Source organism: Stegostoma tigrinum, chromosome 1, assembly GCF_030684315.1.
Source record: "Stegostoma tigrinum isolate sSteTig4 chromosome 1, sSteTig4.hap1, whole genome shotgun sequence".
NCBI classification, from domain to species: domain Eukaryota; kingdom Metazoa; phylum Chordata; class Chondrichthyes; order Orectolobiformes; family Stegostomatidae; genus Stegostoma; species Stegostoma tigrinum.
This window is the reverse complement of record NC_081354.1, coordinates 1,154,950-1,171,354: the sequence shown is the minus strand read 5'-3', so window position 1 is coordinate 1,171,354 and position 16,405 is coordinate 1,154,950. Positions and strand designations below refer to the sequence as shown.

General features: G+C 43.8%; 1 protein-coding gene across 1 annotated transcript in view; it reads left to right on the top strand.

Moving 5' to 3' along the window:
* The first annotated feature begins 4,085 nt into the window (after nucleotides 1–4,085).
* LOC125457050 (clathrin light chain A-like) overlaps nucleotides 4,086–16,405 on the top strand; it is a 44,405-nt gene continuing 32,085 nt past the window's right edge. Inside the window, exons 1-2 of the mRNA XM_048540876.2 lie at nucleotides 4,086–4,211; nucleotides 4,517–5,009. Of these exons, the coding sequence (XP_048396833.1) occupies nucleotides 4,841–5,009 (169 nt within the window). The 5' untranslated portion in view covers nucleotides 4,086–4,211; nucleotides 4,517–4,840. The remainder of the gene's footprint in view (nucleotides 4,212–4,516; nucleotides 5,010–16,405) is intronic.

Below are 16,405 nucleotides of genomic sequence, written 5' to 3'. Positions count from 1 at the left end.
CTGGAACAGCTTGGCTGGACAGGTGGCAAATTCTAGAGCACAAGGTTTCAGTACAATTTCCAGATCCGCAGGTCCACAGTTATTCCAGGATCCAGTGCATCTAACTGTTTCTTGATATCATGTGTAGTGAATCAAACTGGTAGAAGACGGGTATCCGTGATGCTGCAGATCTCTGGAGGATGCTGAGATGAATCATGAATTCAGCACTTCTGGCTGAAGATGCTGAAAATGCTTCAGACTCATCGTTTGCACTCATGTGCAGGGTTCCCCCAGCATTGAAGATAGGGATATTTCCGGAGTCTCCATCTCTAGTCTTCTTCCAATCATTCGCAGCTGGGTCTGACAGGGCTGCAGAGGTAGGATCAGATCAACTGACTGCGGAATCTCTTAGCTCTTTCTATCACTTGTTACTTCCTCTGTTTGGCATGTACATTGGCTTGTAAGTCAATATCTTTTTTTTTACGATTTCCTGATGCTGCACCTGCCACGTTCTCCTGTTCTCATCTTTGAACCAATATTGATTTCTAGGCTTTATGTAATGGTAGAGTGGGGGAATAAGTAGACCTTGAGGTTACAGATTGTGGTTGAATATAGTTCTCCTACTGCTAATGGCCGACTGGGCCTCATTGGTACCCAGTTTTGAATTGCTATGTCTGTTCAAAATGTGTCCAATTTAGAATAGTGGTGTTGACATAGAACTCAATGATAGGTATTCTCAGTGTGAAGTTGGGACTTCTCCACAAGGACTACGTGGCAGTCACCCATATTAGTCTTAGAGATTGCAGGTCACTTTAAAAATTCAAAATAGTTGATTGACAGAGAGTGATGGTCATAGAACTTTCTCCTGACATTTCCCTCACGTTTGATGGTTTGCAGTACCCTGAACGGGTATTGCATGTAAATTCATCAATTTGGAAAGCATGGGTGACTTACCAGTGGTAGTTAACAGATGAAAAAATACTACAGGTGATTTTTTTGTTGGGAAATGCCATTCCATTTAAGAGCACTTACAGAAGGATACAAAACAAAGAGTTGGGTTGTTACAAAATAATTTTTTTAAAAAGCTGGGTTTTTATTTGAAAAATCTTTTGTGCTTTTGGTGGCACTTCAGCTCCATGCTCCTGATCTCTGGACACACAGTGCAAAAGGATGTGGCAGGTCAGAGAACCTGCTTGCAGGACTGCCCCTGGACCTGGTTGGGTTGACGAGCGGACTGTGGAGGGGATCATAGTTGCTGACCCGCTGACCCTCTTCTGTGGCTATGCTTGTGCAAAATGGCATAGAACACAGAACATAGAACAATACAGCATTGGAACAGGCCCCTCAGTCAAGTGTATCTGTGGCAAACATGATGCCATTCTAAACGAATCCCATCTGCCTGCACATGGTCTATATCACTCTATTTCCTGCCTGTTCATGTTTTTGACTAATACCTCTTACATTTTGCTAACATATTTGCTTCTACCACCTCCTTTGGCAGTGAGTTCCAAGCACCTACCACCCTCTGTGGAAAAACCGTCCCGAACACATCTCCTTTGAACTTGCCCCCTCTCACCTTAGACCTATGCCTCCTAGCATTTGGCATTTCCACCCTTGGAAAAAAAGAAAATGTTTATACACCCTATCTATGCCTCCCTTAATTTTATACGCTTCCATCAGGTCGCCCCTCAATCTCCGATGCTCCAATCCAACTTTATCCAACCTCATCTTATTGCTGATTCAATTCAACCCTGGCAACATTTATTAGCACTTTTTCACCCTCTCCAAAGCCTTCACATTCTTCCTATAGTGTGGCAACCAGAACTGCACACAGTACTCCAAACATGGCCTAACTAAAGATGGTGGTGAGCTGCCTTCATGAGCTACTGCAGTCCACTTGCTGTGTGGTTGACCCACAATGTCACTAGGGAGGGATTTCCAGGATTTTGGCAAGTTCTGGAGCACAAGTCTTCAGTACTATTGCTGGAATGTTATCAGGGCCCTTAGCCTTTGCACTATCCAGTGTCTCCATTTCTTGATATCATGTAGAGTGAATCGAATTGGCTGAAGACTGGTATGTGTAATGCTGGGGACCACCGGAGGAGGCCGAGATGGATCATCCACTCAGCACTTCTGGCAGAAGTTTGCTCCAAATATTTCAGCCCTATCTATTGCACTGATGTACTGAATTCTTCCATCATTGAGGATGGGGATATTTGTGGAGCTGCCTCCTCTGGTGAGTTATTTAATCATCCACCACCATTCACAACTGGATGTGACAGAACTGCAGGGCTCAGTTCTGATTTGACGGTTGTGGGATCGCTTAAGTCTGTATCTCACTTGCTGCTTGTGCTGTTTGGAATGCAAGTAGTCCTGTTTGATAGCTTCACCACATTGACATTCCATCTTCAGGTATGCCTGGTGCTGCTCCTGGCATGGTTTCCTGCACTCTCCATTGGACCAAGGTTGATCCCCTGGCTTGAAGATAATGGTTGAGTGGGGGATATGCTGGGCCATGAGGTTACAGATTGTATTGGAGTACAATTCTGCTGCTGTTGATGGCCCACAGCCCCTCATGGTTGCCCCAGTCTTGAGTTGCTGGGTCTGTTCAAAGTCTGTCCAATTTAACACATAATGTGGAGGTGCCACTGTTGGAAAGGGGCAGACAAAGTCAGAAGTGACCAGGTTATAGTCCAAATTTGACTTCTGGCCATTTAGCACAGTGGTGGTGTCACATAACACAATGGAGGTTACTCTCAATACGAAGACAGGACTTCATCTCCACAAGGCTGTTACTGATACTGTCACGGACAGATGCATCTGCAGCCAGGAGACTCATAAAGATGAGGCCAGGTATGTTTCTCCCTCTTGTTGATTCCCTCACCAACTGCTGCAGACCAAGTCTAGTAGCTACGTCCATTGGAGCCGACCAACTCAGTCAGTGCTGCTACCAAGCGACTCTTGGTAGACATTGAAATCCCCTATCCAGAGTACACCTTGTGCCCTTGCCATCCTCAGTGCTTCCCCTAAGTGTCGTTCAACATTGAGGAATACTGATCCATCAGCTGAGGGAGTTCAGAATGTGATAATCAGCTGGAAGTTTCCTTGTATCAGAGATAATGGGAACTGCAGATGCTGGAGAATCCAAGATAATAAAGTGTGAAGCTGGATGAACACAGCAGGCCAAGCAGCATCTCAGGTGCTCCTGAGATGCTGCTTGGCCTGCTGTGTTCATCCAGCTTCACACTTTATTATCTTGGAAGTTTCCTTGCCCATGTTTAGCCCAAAGCAATGAGACTTCATGTGGTCCAGAGCACTCCCAGGGCAATTCCCTCCCAACTGTGTCCCACTGTGCCACCACCTCTGCTGGGTCTGTCCTGTTGGTTGGACAGGACATATCCAGGGATGGTGATGGTGGTAATACCATTGAATGTCAAAGGACAGTTAGTACAAACAACTTAGGTCCCAGCACTGATTTTTGTGAAACACCACAGTCAGAAAAACACAACTATCCCTCCAATCTACCCACTTCTTATGACTAACTTACCAAGTTACTCACTGCAGATCCTATATGACTTAATTTTCAGGACCAGACTACCATGAGGGACATTGTCCAATGCTTTAAAGTCCATGTAGACAACATCCACTGCACTACCCCATCTTCATCACATCCTCAAAAAAACTCAATCAAAATTATGAGACAAGTCCTCCCCCGCACAAAGCAATGCTGACTATCCCAAAAAGGTCCACTGATTTCCAAATAAGAATAAATCCTGTCCCTAAGAATCTTCCCCTAGATATTCCCTATCACTGATGTAAGGTTCACTGGTTTATCATTTGCTGGGTTGTGTTCTTCTTAAATAAAGGAACAACATTGGATATTCTGCAGTTTTCTGGGACCTCACCTATGACTAAAGAGGACACAGAGTTTCCTATCAAGGCCCCAGCAGTTCTCCTCATTTTTCTCACTTGTTATCCTGGGATAGAACCCATCAAGCCCTGAGATTTCTTTAATTTTTTTTTTCATCAAACACCTCCTCATTCTTAAAATGACGTGCCATGGAATATCAACATACCTCTCCCTAATCTTACGACCATCCATGTTGTCCTCCTTGGTGAATTCTGATGTGAAGTACTTATTATGGATCTCACCCACTTCCTCTGGCTGCCCGCCCTCCTGTGTTCTTGAGTGGACCTACCCTTCTCTAACTGCCCTCTTCGTCCTTATCTATGTATGAAATACCTTGGGATTCTCCTTAATCCTACTTGCCAACGATATTTGTCGGCCCCCATAGCCCTCCTAATGCCTAGTTTCAGTTTTTTCCTGCTTCCTTTATATGCTTCTAGGGCCTGGGGGGGGGGGGGTGTTATCTGATTTCTGATGTTGCCTGATGTTCTGTCATTTTCATTTAGATCATTTGGTAGAAAATGAGCCGTTGGTGCCCCAGCTTCTGTACTTGAACCCTTGATCTCCGCATTCCGTTATCACTGTGCTGATTCCCCAAAGCTTTGCAAATTCTTTTTTTTTCCTTTTCAGGTCGTCCCTTTTCCAAATTGAACCTGTTTTGATCTCCCTTTCCGACGCTTGTGAAGAGGCTGTTGACTGGAGAATGTTTCAATGTGAGCTGCTATGTTTCAGGGCTCTCCCTGGGCGCTCTGTCTGGTTTGGAGGGTTACAGGGCGGGTCTGAGATGCAGAACCCCCCACCCCGGCGATTGCTGTGACTCCGAGCCAAGCTCAGCCGCAGTCTCTCCCTCTTGCTCTGAGCTCTCTCTCGCTCGCATCCTGATCCTGTGCCTGCTCGCCGACGGCTTTCTTCATTTTCACACCGTGTTCATTTCTGGCTGCGGGGCTGAAGAAGATGGATATTGGGAACGGGTCTGCTCCCGGTGCCGAGGTGGATCCTGCTGCTGCGTTCCTGGAGCAACACTATAACGAGATCGATGGGATCGAGCGGGAGCAGGAGGCGGGTGAGATCCCGGGCACTGAAGCAATGCAGATCCAGGAGAGCCAAGGATCGGCTACAGGAGGTGAGAGACTAAAGTCTCCCCCCCCCCCCCCCGAAAAGAAGGGACAAGGGTCAGACCTAACAGCTAGATGTTCAGAAATCACAACTGGAGCATTGCCTTGATGCTGAGGGGAATAATTTCACCAAACTGACAGTAGAATTTGTAAAAAGAAATACCGAGCTGGTGGGGGACAGTGGGTGCATGTCAGGGAGAGCGAGGACTGCTGGCAGCTTCAGTACATCGGGAAAAATAATCTCATTCTGTTTTCGAAACAAGCAGCGGTACTGTTGATATAATGTGAATATATGATGTTTGTCGCTACCACCACCCTCCCATCTCACATTATGCTCTCCGTTAGCTGGATCCACTAGCACTCTGATATTCTCATTGCCCCAGGTAAGGTAGAGATAGTGAAGATAGAGAAATCGGTTAAAATTGAAGACAAACTAGGGTTTTTGCGTAACATCACAGAGTAATATTTGAAAAGTTCACATTTTTGTAGTCTTAACATTTTATTTTAAATCTTTCTAGTTGGAAAAAAATGATGGTTCAAATTGTTTTCGATCTGTATTTGCAGCATTCACTGCATTTATTCTCAGTGCCAATTTCAGCTCAGTGACAGATGGCGGGGTGGTGAGGAGTTACTCTTCCTCTATCACATGCTGCCTAGGAAACAAACTCAACGTTATTGGTCGGGGGTGGGGGGAATGTACAGCTGCAATTCCTTCAGGCACCTGTCACCAACCAGGCTTTCTCCTTCGCCAAGCCTGCAGTCTCAGTGTGGGAGTGTTAGATTCTGTAATAAACAACAGAACATCCAAATCAGAAGGCTCCCCTATAAAGGATGCTTCCAAATAGATCACTGAATTCTTTATGGTGTAAATGTTAATTCACGCATATAATTTTCTGTCAAGGTCATGTCACAGGTATTAATCCCTCTTGTTTCAAGACATGTTAAAGATAGGGCACTGAATTTTACACCTGATGCCCAAAGTTGAGGACCATTCCTGTGTCCTTAGCCCAAGCATTTCAGTTGTGTGTCATTGGCTTAAATTTATGGAGCTGACCAATTAGCTGCTGCCCTGGGATTTTCTTAGGGATAGCGAGAGAGCAGAAATGCAGGTGGGCCACACAGGGGGACCGAAGGGAGGGCTGACTGACAGTCTTGCTTGGAAAGCTAAGTGCTGCTGAGACAGATGGTGGCTGAGAGAGATTTGCAAGAAGGTGATATTTCTGAAAACTTCCAACAGCTTCCTGTGAACATGCAGCAGAACCATCTCGAGAACTAATGTGTGGGAGGGCATGCAATTCCAATAAGTTATGATTTTTACATCTGTGCTAAATACAACCTTTCTGTTCCTTTAACACAGCAACAAGCTGATGTCCTTTAATGGTGCCCAGACCTCCTCCCAACGCGCTGTCACCAGTGGGCTCACAGGCTCATGACACAGTGCAAGGGGGAAGGAGGATGTCCAATGTGACACTAGCACATTTGCTTTCCTGTTGGAAAATCACATTTGAAGCCTCACTGTCTTTATTTTGTTTCTCAATGTGGACAGACAGATTTGGTAACATCACCCCCAGCTTTATGTTCAAAACCTGTTGAAGGTGTGAAATTACCCAAGAGCCAGCTAGCCAGGTATTTTCTGGCAGTTTTTCCCAAACCCTCACTACCTTCAAGGAGCAAGGAAAATTCCTTCATAATCAACGTATTAAAATATTTTAAATTAATATTAATTTAGTTCACAATTACAGTTGACATTTAGTTTAATGCTTAGAGGACCTTGTATTTCCACTGATGACATGTTGTGTGAGTTTGATACATAAAAGATCAGTGTTTCTGGTAAAGATAACCAGCACCACCCCCCCTTCAGCAAAATTTGATAACCTAGGTTTGGTAAGAGCAGAAGGTGGCATTGTAGTATTGAAACATGACTAGACTGGACTAGGGACTGAGAACCCAGGGGATACTCAAGGGACCTGGGTGGGAATGCCATCATGGCAGATGATGAAAGTTTAATGATGACCATTGTCATAAAAATGCATCTGATTCTCTAATCCCCATTAGAGAATGAAATCAGTTGTCAAACATGATCAGGCTAGTTCTGGACCTCAGGATGACTTTAATGAGATGGTGAAGCGGGGAGGTAACATTTAATAGATGTTCTGAGAAACACCTGTTGTCTTCTTGCAGCATCTTCCATCCTGCAGCTGCTGTCACTCCAAGTTCTAATCCTTCCATCATTATCACCAAACCTTCACTGGTTTGCTCATTGATCATGGCTGATATAGCTGTCCTGAGCATGAGATCGCCGGCTTGTATGCTGAAATATTTAAAGGTTGCGAGTTGATAGAATTGTCAACAGTGGAGAGTTTTCCCAAGATTCTTATTGCCACTGGTTTTGTGGGGGCTCCTTTGCACCATACACATTCAAATGGTACCTCAATGTCCAAGGCATTTAAGTTTACTTCCACACCTTCAAATAGGTTTTCATCCTCAAAGTTTTTGAAGGTTACCTCTCAAACGTTTCATTGTTCGCATTTGAAACTCTCTAGTTAATGGCACCAAAATGACATTGCCTGTGCTTGTCATCGTTGTACATTAAATTTCCTCACTCCTCAGTAACCTTTGAGTTATTTGTGTACACCGTCCTCCTCCAGTGCATCTCCTCTTGTATCTCCTCAGTGCAATGGGAATCAAGTTGTACTTACTTGAGGCAGGATTTTCAGTCTCTGCTTGAACAGGATTCTTTTGATGTGCCAGTTTCCCAGCTCCATTACAAAGGTATGAATTTAGAGCACAGGTAGGCCATTCAGCCCCTTGAGTTTGCACCACCATTTGATAAAGCCAAAGTTGATATGATTGTGATCCCTACTTCTCTGCCCACCCCAATACCCGTTGACTCCTTTGTTAATCAAGATTTATCTCATAGAGTCAAAGAGTGAAAACACGGAAACAGACCGTTTGGTCCAACCAGTCCACCAACCATGTTCCCAACCTAAACTACCCCCACCTGCCTGTGCTTGGCCCATATCCCTTAACGTTTCCCATTCATCAACTTATCCAAATGTCTTTTAAACATTGTAACTGTGCTTACTCCTTCTGCCTTAAAAATATTTAATATCCCAGATTTCACTGTTCTCCCAGGAAGAGAATTCCACAAACTCACAACCCTTTGAGTGAAAGGACAGTCTCCTAATCTCTGTCTTGAATGGGACATTGAATAATGAGAGAAGCAATGAGATAAATGCATTTTGTTTGTTTTTTAAAGGTATTACATTGAATAAACTGAAACAAACTCAAAAAGGATAAAATTCCTAGTCCAAGTTGATTCATCCACATTTTAAAAAAAACATGTAATGCAGAGATGAAAGAGGCAGAACCACACATACTTAATTATTCATTAGAAAAAGGTGTACTATCAGAGTACCAGTAGATAACGAGCGTAATTCCTATACTGAAGAAGGACTGCAGAGAATTGTACACCAGTCAGCTGGAAAGTTTGAACAAATGTTGAAAAATGGATTTAACTGAAATCTAACAGAATTTTTTAAGGAAGTAACAGAGTCGATGATGATAAAGTTGATGTAATCTACCTGGCCTCCAATGAAATGCTCCATTAAAAAAACTGATGTATGAAGTTAGACAATGTGGAGCCAGTGGACAAGTTAATTTAAAACTCACCCCACAGCCTCCCCATGGGGCATGGATCCTTGCTATGCTTTTGGTGCGACCACTTCGCCTTGCAAAGGTCCTACCTTTTCCTGAATCAATTGCACCAGGTATCTAAAGCCCTCGCTCCTGCACCATCTCTTGAGCCAGGTATTTATCTGCTTTATTCTACTTTCTCTATGCTTACTAATGCAATAGAGTTATGGTTATTATCCAGAAATTGAGACAGTTGCAAAGACACATCTAAAGGAATGCTGCTGAATGACTTTGACAGACTAGGAGAGTAGGCAAAAATGTGGCAGATGGAATACAACATGGAAAAGTGTGAGGTGATCCACTTTGGCATGAAGAATAGAGGTGTGGGCTATTTTCAAAATGGGGAGAAGCTTTGGAAGTCTGAAGCTCAAAGATACTTGGGAGTCCAGGTTCAGGATTCTCTTAATGTTAACATTCAGGCTCAGTGGCAGTTAGGAAGGCAAATGCAATTTTCGCATTCATTCCAAGAGGGCTAGAATACGACAACAGAGATGTACTGCTGAGGATGCAAGGATTGGCGCTGGGTCCACTGCTTTTTGTCATTTATAAAAATGATTTTGATGTGAACATAGGAGGTATGGTTTGTAATTTTGCAGACAACATTAAAATTGGAGGTGTAGTGGACAGTGAAGAAGATTACCTCAGAGAACAACAGGATCTTGGTCAAATGGGCGAATGGGCCAACTAGTGGCAGATAGAGTTTAACTTAGATAAATGTGAGATGCTGCATTGTGGAAAGACAAATCAAGGCAGGCCTCAACACTTAATGGTAGGGTCCTGGGGAGTGTTGCTAAACAAAGAGACCTTGGAGTGCAGGTTCACAGTTCCTTGAAAGTGGAATTGCAGGTAAACAGGATAGTGAAGAAGGTGTTTGGTACGCTTGCCTTTATTGTTTTAGTGCATTGAGTAAAGGAGTTGGGAGGTCATGTTGGAGCTGTACATGATATTGGTTCAACCACTTTTGGAGTACTGTGTGCAATTCTGGTCTCCCTGCTATAGGAGTGATGTTGTGAAATTACAAAGGGTTCAGAAAAGATTTACGAGGATGTAGCTAGGGTTGGAGGTCTTGAGATTAAGGGAGAGGCTGAATAGGATGGGGTCATTTTCCCTGGAGCATCGAAAGCTCAGAAGTGACATTATAGAGTTTTATAATATCATGAGGGGCATGGATTGGGTAAAGAGGCAAGGTCTTTTCTCTGCGGTGGGGGATACGCGACGGGCATAGGTTTAAGGTGAGAGGGGAAAGATTTAAAAGGGACCTAAGGGGAAACTTTTTCACGCAGCGGGTGGTGCGTGTATGGAATGAGCTGCCAAAGGAATTGGTAGAGGCTGGTACGAATACAACATTTAAAAGGCATCTGGATGGTCAGCATGGATGAGTTAGATTGAAGGGTCTGTCTCTGTGCCGTATATCTCTATGACTCTGTGACTCTCTACAAGGCTCTGGTCAGACCATATTTTGAATATTGTGAGCATTTTTGGGCCCTTATTCTAAGGAAGAATGTGCTGGTCATGGAGACGGTCCAGAGGAGGTTTACAAGAAAGACCCCACGATGAGGAGCAGTTGAGAACACTGGGTCTGCACTCGCTGCAGTTTAGAAGGATGGGGAGATATCTGATTGAAACTTACAGAAAACAAAGAGGCCTTGTTAGAGTGGATGTGGAGATAATGTTTCCACTTGAAGAAGAGAATAGAAACGAAGGACACAGCCTCAGAGTGAAGTTCCATTACTCCCGGGTCAGCACGTGTGCAGCAAGTGTCTCCAGCTGCAGCTTCAGGAAGCTTAAGTTTCAGAGCTAGAGCGGAGGCTGGGAACACTGTGGAGCATCTGCAATGAAGGAGAGCATGTATAGAGAGGTGGTCACAGGCTCAGACTCTGCAGGCAGGAAGGGAATGTGTGACCACCGCACAGAGTGAGAGATTAAGGCAGATAGTGCAGGGATCTCCTGTGGCCATTCCCCTGCAAAGCAGTTATACTGTTTTGGATACTCTTGAGGAGAATGACCTCCCAAGGGAAAGCAGCAACAGCTAAACTCATTGCACCAAGGTTGGTTTTGCTGCAGAGTGGAGGGGTAAAAAGTCTGCCGAGATAATAGTGATAGGGGACTCAATTGTAAGGGGAATAGACAGACTAGGCTCCAGAATGGTATATTGCCTCCCTGGTGCTAGGGTCAAGGGTGTCTTGGAGCGGGTACAGGACATTCTGGAGGAGGAGGGTGAACAGCCAGTGGTTGTGGATCACATTGGTACAAATGACATAGGTTAAAAAAAGAGATGAGGTCCTAAAGGCAGAATACAGGGAGCTAGGAAGCAAGTTAAGAAATGGGACCTAAAGGTAGTGATCTCAGGGTTACTACCGCTGCCGTGTGCTTGTCAGAGGAAAAATGACAGGATATATCGGGTGAGTACATGACTGCAAAGATGGTGTCGGGGGGAGGGTTTCAGATTCTCAGGGCATTGAGATCAGTTCTGGAGAAGGAGGAACCTGTACAAATTGGATGGGTTACACCTGGGCAGGACTGGGACAGATGTCCTAGGAGGGAGTGTTTGCGAGAGTGGTTGGGGAGGGTTTAAACTAATATGCCAGGGGAATGGAAATCCCATGTAAGGATTTAGAGAAGGAGGGAGCAAGCACAAAAACAAAAGGTAGAAAAGGGAATAAGAAAAGTGATAGGCAAAGAAACCAAGGACAAAATTCAAACAGGGCTATTGAGAAAAATAATGAGACAAGCTTAAAGGCTTTGTGCCTTAATGTGCAGAACATGTGCAGTAAAGTGGATGAACTAATTGCGCAGAGAGATGTAAACGGGTACGCTAAAATTGGGATTATGGAGACATGGATGCAGGGTGACCGGGGATGGGAACTGAACTTCCCAGGGTTTTCAGTATTTAGAAAGGTCAGGCAAAAAGGAAAAGGTGGTGCAGGCATTGCTGGTTAAAGACGAATTTAACACAATAGTGAGAAAAGATATCAGCTCTGACAATGCGGAGTCTGTTTGGGTAGAGTTGAGAAATACCAAGGGGTGAAAAACATGAAGAGGTGTCATGTATAGACCCCCAAACTACAGTGGTGATGTTGGGAATGGCGTTAAACAGGAAATTAGAGATGCATGTGATAAGGGAACATCAGTGATCATGGGTGATTTTAATCTGAACATAGCAAATCAAAGTAGCCACAATTCCATAGAGGAGGAATTCTTGGAGTGTGTATGGGATGGTTTTCTTGACCAATATATGGAGGAACCAACTAGAGAGCGGGCCATCTTAAACTGGGTGCTGTGCAATGGGAAGGGAATCATTGCAGTCGAGCTGTGCGTGACCCCTTGGGGAAGACCAACCATAAAATGATAAAATTTTTTATCAAGATCAAGAGTGAGGTTGTTGATTCGGAGATAGGGTGCTGAATCTTAATAAAAGAAACTACAACGATATGAGGTGTCAGTTGGCCTTGATAGTTTGGGGTGAGTTACTTAAAGGGATCACAGTGGATAGGCAATGGCAAACATTGAAAGAAACGCATGGGGGAACTGCAACAACTGTTTATTCCTGTCTGGCACAAAGGCAAAATAGGTAAAGGGGCCAATCCATGGCTTACAAAGGAATTTAGAGATAGTGTCCAAACCAAGGAATAAGCATACAGTTTGGCCAAGATAAATAATAAATCTGACAATTGGGGGAGCAGTTTAGAATTTCAGCAAAGAAGGACCAAGGGATCGATTAAGAAAGGGAAAACAGAGTATGAAAGTAAGCTTGCAGGGAACATAAAGACTGACGCTAAGAGTTTCTATAGGTACATGAAGGGAATGAGATTGGTAAAGACAAATGTCGGCCCCCTACAGACAGAAATGGGGGAATGTATAATAGGGGACAAAGAAATGGCTGAGGAACTGAATACATACTTTGGTTTTGTCTTCACAAAAGAGAACACAAATCAGATACCAAAATTGTTGGAGGATGTAAGATTTAGTGAAAGGCAAAAATTGAGTGAGATCAACATTAGTAAAGAAATGGTGCTGGGAAAATTTTTGGGATTTCTGTAGCCTCTAGAACAGTCCCTGCATATTGGAGGGTGGCTAATGTCACTCCAGTATCCAAAAATGGGGGTAGAGAGGAAACAGTGAATTATGGACTGGTGAGCCTAACATCGGTATTGGGGAAAATTCTTAAATCCACTGTCAAGGATTTTACAGCAGAGCATTTAGAAAGCAATGGCAGGATCAGACAAAGTCAGTATGGATTTATAAAGGGGAAATCCTGCTTGACAAATCTGTTGGAATTCTATGAAGGTGTAACTAGTACAATTGACAAGGGGGAGCCAGTTGATGTACTATCTTTGGACTTTCAGAAAGCATTTGACTAGGTCTCACATAAGAGATTAATGTACAAGATTAAAGTGCATAGGATTGGGGTAGGTGTATTGAGATGGATAGGAAACTGGTTGGCAGAGAGGAAACAAAGAGTAAGAATTAATGGGTCCCTTTCAAATTAGCAGGTAGTAACTAGTGGGGTGCCACAGGGATCAGTGCTGGGACCCCAGCTGTTCACAATATATATTAATGATTTCGATAAGGGAACAAAAGTTTGTAGATGATACCAAGTTGGGTGGGAGGGTGAACTGTGATGAGGATGCAGAAATCCTTCAGCATGATCTGGACAAGTTGGGTGAGTGAGTAAATCAACGGCAGATACAGTATAATTTGGATAAATGTGAGGTTATTCACTTTGGAAGCAAAAACAAGAAGGCAGATTACTACCTGAATGGCTGTAAAGTGGGAGAGGGGAGTGTGCAGCAGGACCTGGGTGTCCTTGTGCACCAGTCTCTGAAGGTAAGCATACAGGTGCAGCAGGTGGTAAAGAAGGCAAATCGTGTGTTGGCCTTAATTGCGAGAGGTTTCGAGTACAGGAGCAGGGATGTGTTGTTGCAGTTATACAGGGCCTTGGTGAAGCCACACCTAGAATATTGTGTGCAGTTTTGGTCTCCTTTCCTGAGGAAGGATGCTCTTGCTTTTGAACATGTGCAGTGAAGGTTTACCAGGCTGGTTCTGGGGATGGTGGGACTGACATATGAGGAGAGATTGACTAGGTTTGGATTGTTTTCGCTGGAGTTCAGACAAATGGGGAGGATCTTATCGGAACTTATAAAATTCTAACAGAACTGAACAGGGTTGATGCAGGGAGGATGTTCCTGATGGTGGGTGAATCCAGGATGATTGGTCACAGTCTGAGGATTTAGGGTAGACCATTTAGGATGGAGATGAGGAGACATTTCTTCACCCAGAGAGTGGTGACCCTGTGGATTCATTACCAAAGGAAGTAGTTGATGCCAAAGCATGTATTCAAGGGGCCGCTAGATATAGCATTTGGGGCAAAAGGGATCAAAAGTTATGGGGAGAAAGCAGGATTAGGCTATTGAGTTGGATGATCAGAGTGATTGTGGAGGATGGAGGAGGAAGCTCGAAGAGCTGAATGGCCTCCTCCTCCTATCTTCTGTGTTTCCATGTAACTGAGGTGAGGAGGAATTTCTTCATCTAGGGGATGATTAATCTGTGAAAATCATTGCTGCAGAGGGCTGTGGTGGACAAGTCATTGAGTGCATTTAAGACAGAAATGGATAGGTTCTTAATGAGTAATGGAATCAAGGGTTATGGGGAGAAGGCAGGAGAAATGGGGTTGAAAAATGTTTCAGCCATGATCGAAAGGCGGATCAGAATTGATGGTCCAAACGGATTCGTTCTACTCCTATATCATATGGTCTAAAGGAATGATGCAACTCAATTAGCAATGCCTAGATTTTACAATTTCACTCTATCTCTGATCCTGATCAGAAGTTTCTTTGGCACTTACGTATAAATTATGGCAAGAGTGAAGAGCCTCACTATTATTTTGACTATGAGCTCTGGTCCAGTATATATTAACACCAACTATTGTCAAGAGGTTATAATTTGGATTTAGAAGGGATAATCCATCTTAAAATATTAAAGAGTTAAAAATAAACCTGTTTAACTAAACTATGATGACTCAACGCTCAGTGAATTTTCATTTTATCGGTTACTGTCTCTTTAGGCCAACAGGAAAGAACAATGCAAACTGTTTATTAAACTCCAGGGATATGTATTCCATCTCGATTTAATATATCTTAATTCTAAATCAACTTGTTCGGAGATATGATAACACGACTCCATAGCAGGTGGAATTTAAACCTGGGCCTCCTGGCTCAGAAGCTGGGTTTGGTGTTTTTTTTAAAATCAATTGAACTTACCTTGAGAATTTAGACTAATAGGTAGCAGTTTGAAGTACTCGGTCACAAACTATTGATTTACGAAATAAACACCAAGTCTAGACAATTTATTAATTCAGAAAATGAATTAAGAAATTAATCATTCAGATGATGAAACATGATTATTGCTGTTGTCCTCACTGCTCTGCCAGAATGAAATATCAGATATGATTTTATGGAATGTTACAGTATAGAAAGAAGCCATTATCCCAGCTGCTGGTGTTTATGATCCACATAATCTTTCTCACTCCCGCCCCCTTTTAACTTTACTCTATCAACACAGGCTTCTATTCCTTTATCCTCTTATGTGATTGCTTTCCCCATTTAGAAAATAGTCTGTGCCTTTAGTGTATTGCATAACCTCATACTTTCAGGGCAGCACGGTGGCTCAGTGGTCAACACTGCAGCCTCACAGCGCCATGGACCAGGTTTGATCTCACCCTCAGGTGACTGTGTGAAGTTTGCACATTCTACCCATGTCTGTGTGGGTTTCCTTTGGGTGCTCCAGTTTCCCTCCACAGCCCAAAGGTGTGCAGGCTAGGTGGATTAGCCATGTTAATTTACTCATAATGTCCAGAGCTGTGCAGGTTAGCTGGGTTACAGAGGGATTGGTCTGGGTGGGATGCTCAGAGGGTCAGTGTGGACTTGTTGGGCCGAAGGGCTTGTTTCCACACTGTAGGGATTCTATGATGATTCCCACACTCTATTCCACCTGCCAGGTCTTTGTCCATCGCCCTAACCTGTTCAAGTCCTTCTGCAGTCTGCCCATCTGCCCCTCCAGCCTTCCCAGTTCCTCAACACTACCTGTCCCTCCATCTATGTTTGTGTTACCTGCAAACTTAGCAACAATGCTGTCAGTTCCTTCATCCAGATAACATGAATAGTTGTGGTCCCAACACCTGCGGAATGCCACTAGTCACTGGTTGCCATCCTGAAAAAGACCCCTTTATCCCCACTCTCTGCCTTCTGCCAGTCAGCCAACCCTCTATCCATGCCAGTACCTTGCCCGTAATACCATGGGCTCTAGTCTTATTTGACAGCCTCCTGTGCGGCACCTTATCAAAGGCCTTTTGGAAATCTAAACAAATCACATCCACTGGCTCTCCATTGTATAACATTCCCAGTACTTCCTCAAAGAATTCTAAACAGATTTATAAGGCATGACCTCCCCTTGACAAAGCCACGCTGACTCTGCCCTATTTTACCATGCACTTCCAAGTTACTCAGCAATCTCATTCTTAATAATAGACTGTAAAATCTTACCAATGACAGAGGTCAGACTAACCCGCGTATAGTTCCTTGTCTTCTGCCTCCGTCCCTTCTTAAACAAGAGGTTACATTAGCCATTTTCCATTCCTCTGGGACCCTCCCTAAATCCAATAATTTCTGAAAGATTACCACCAAGGCCTGTACAATTTCCTCACCTGGCT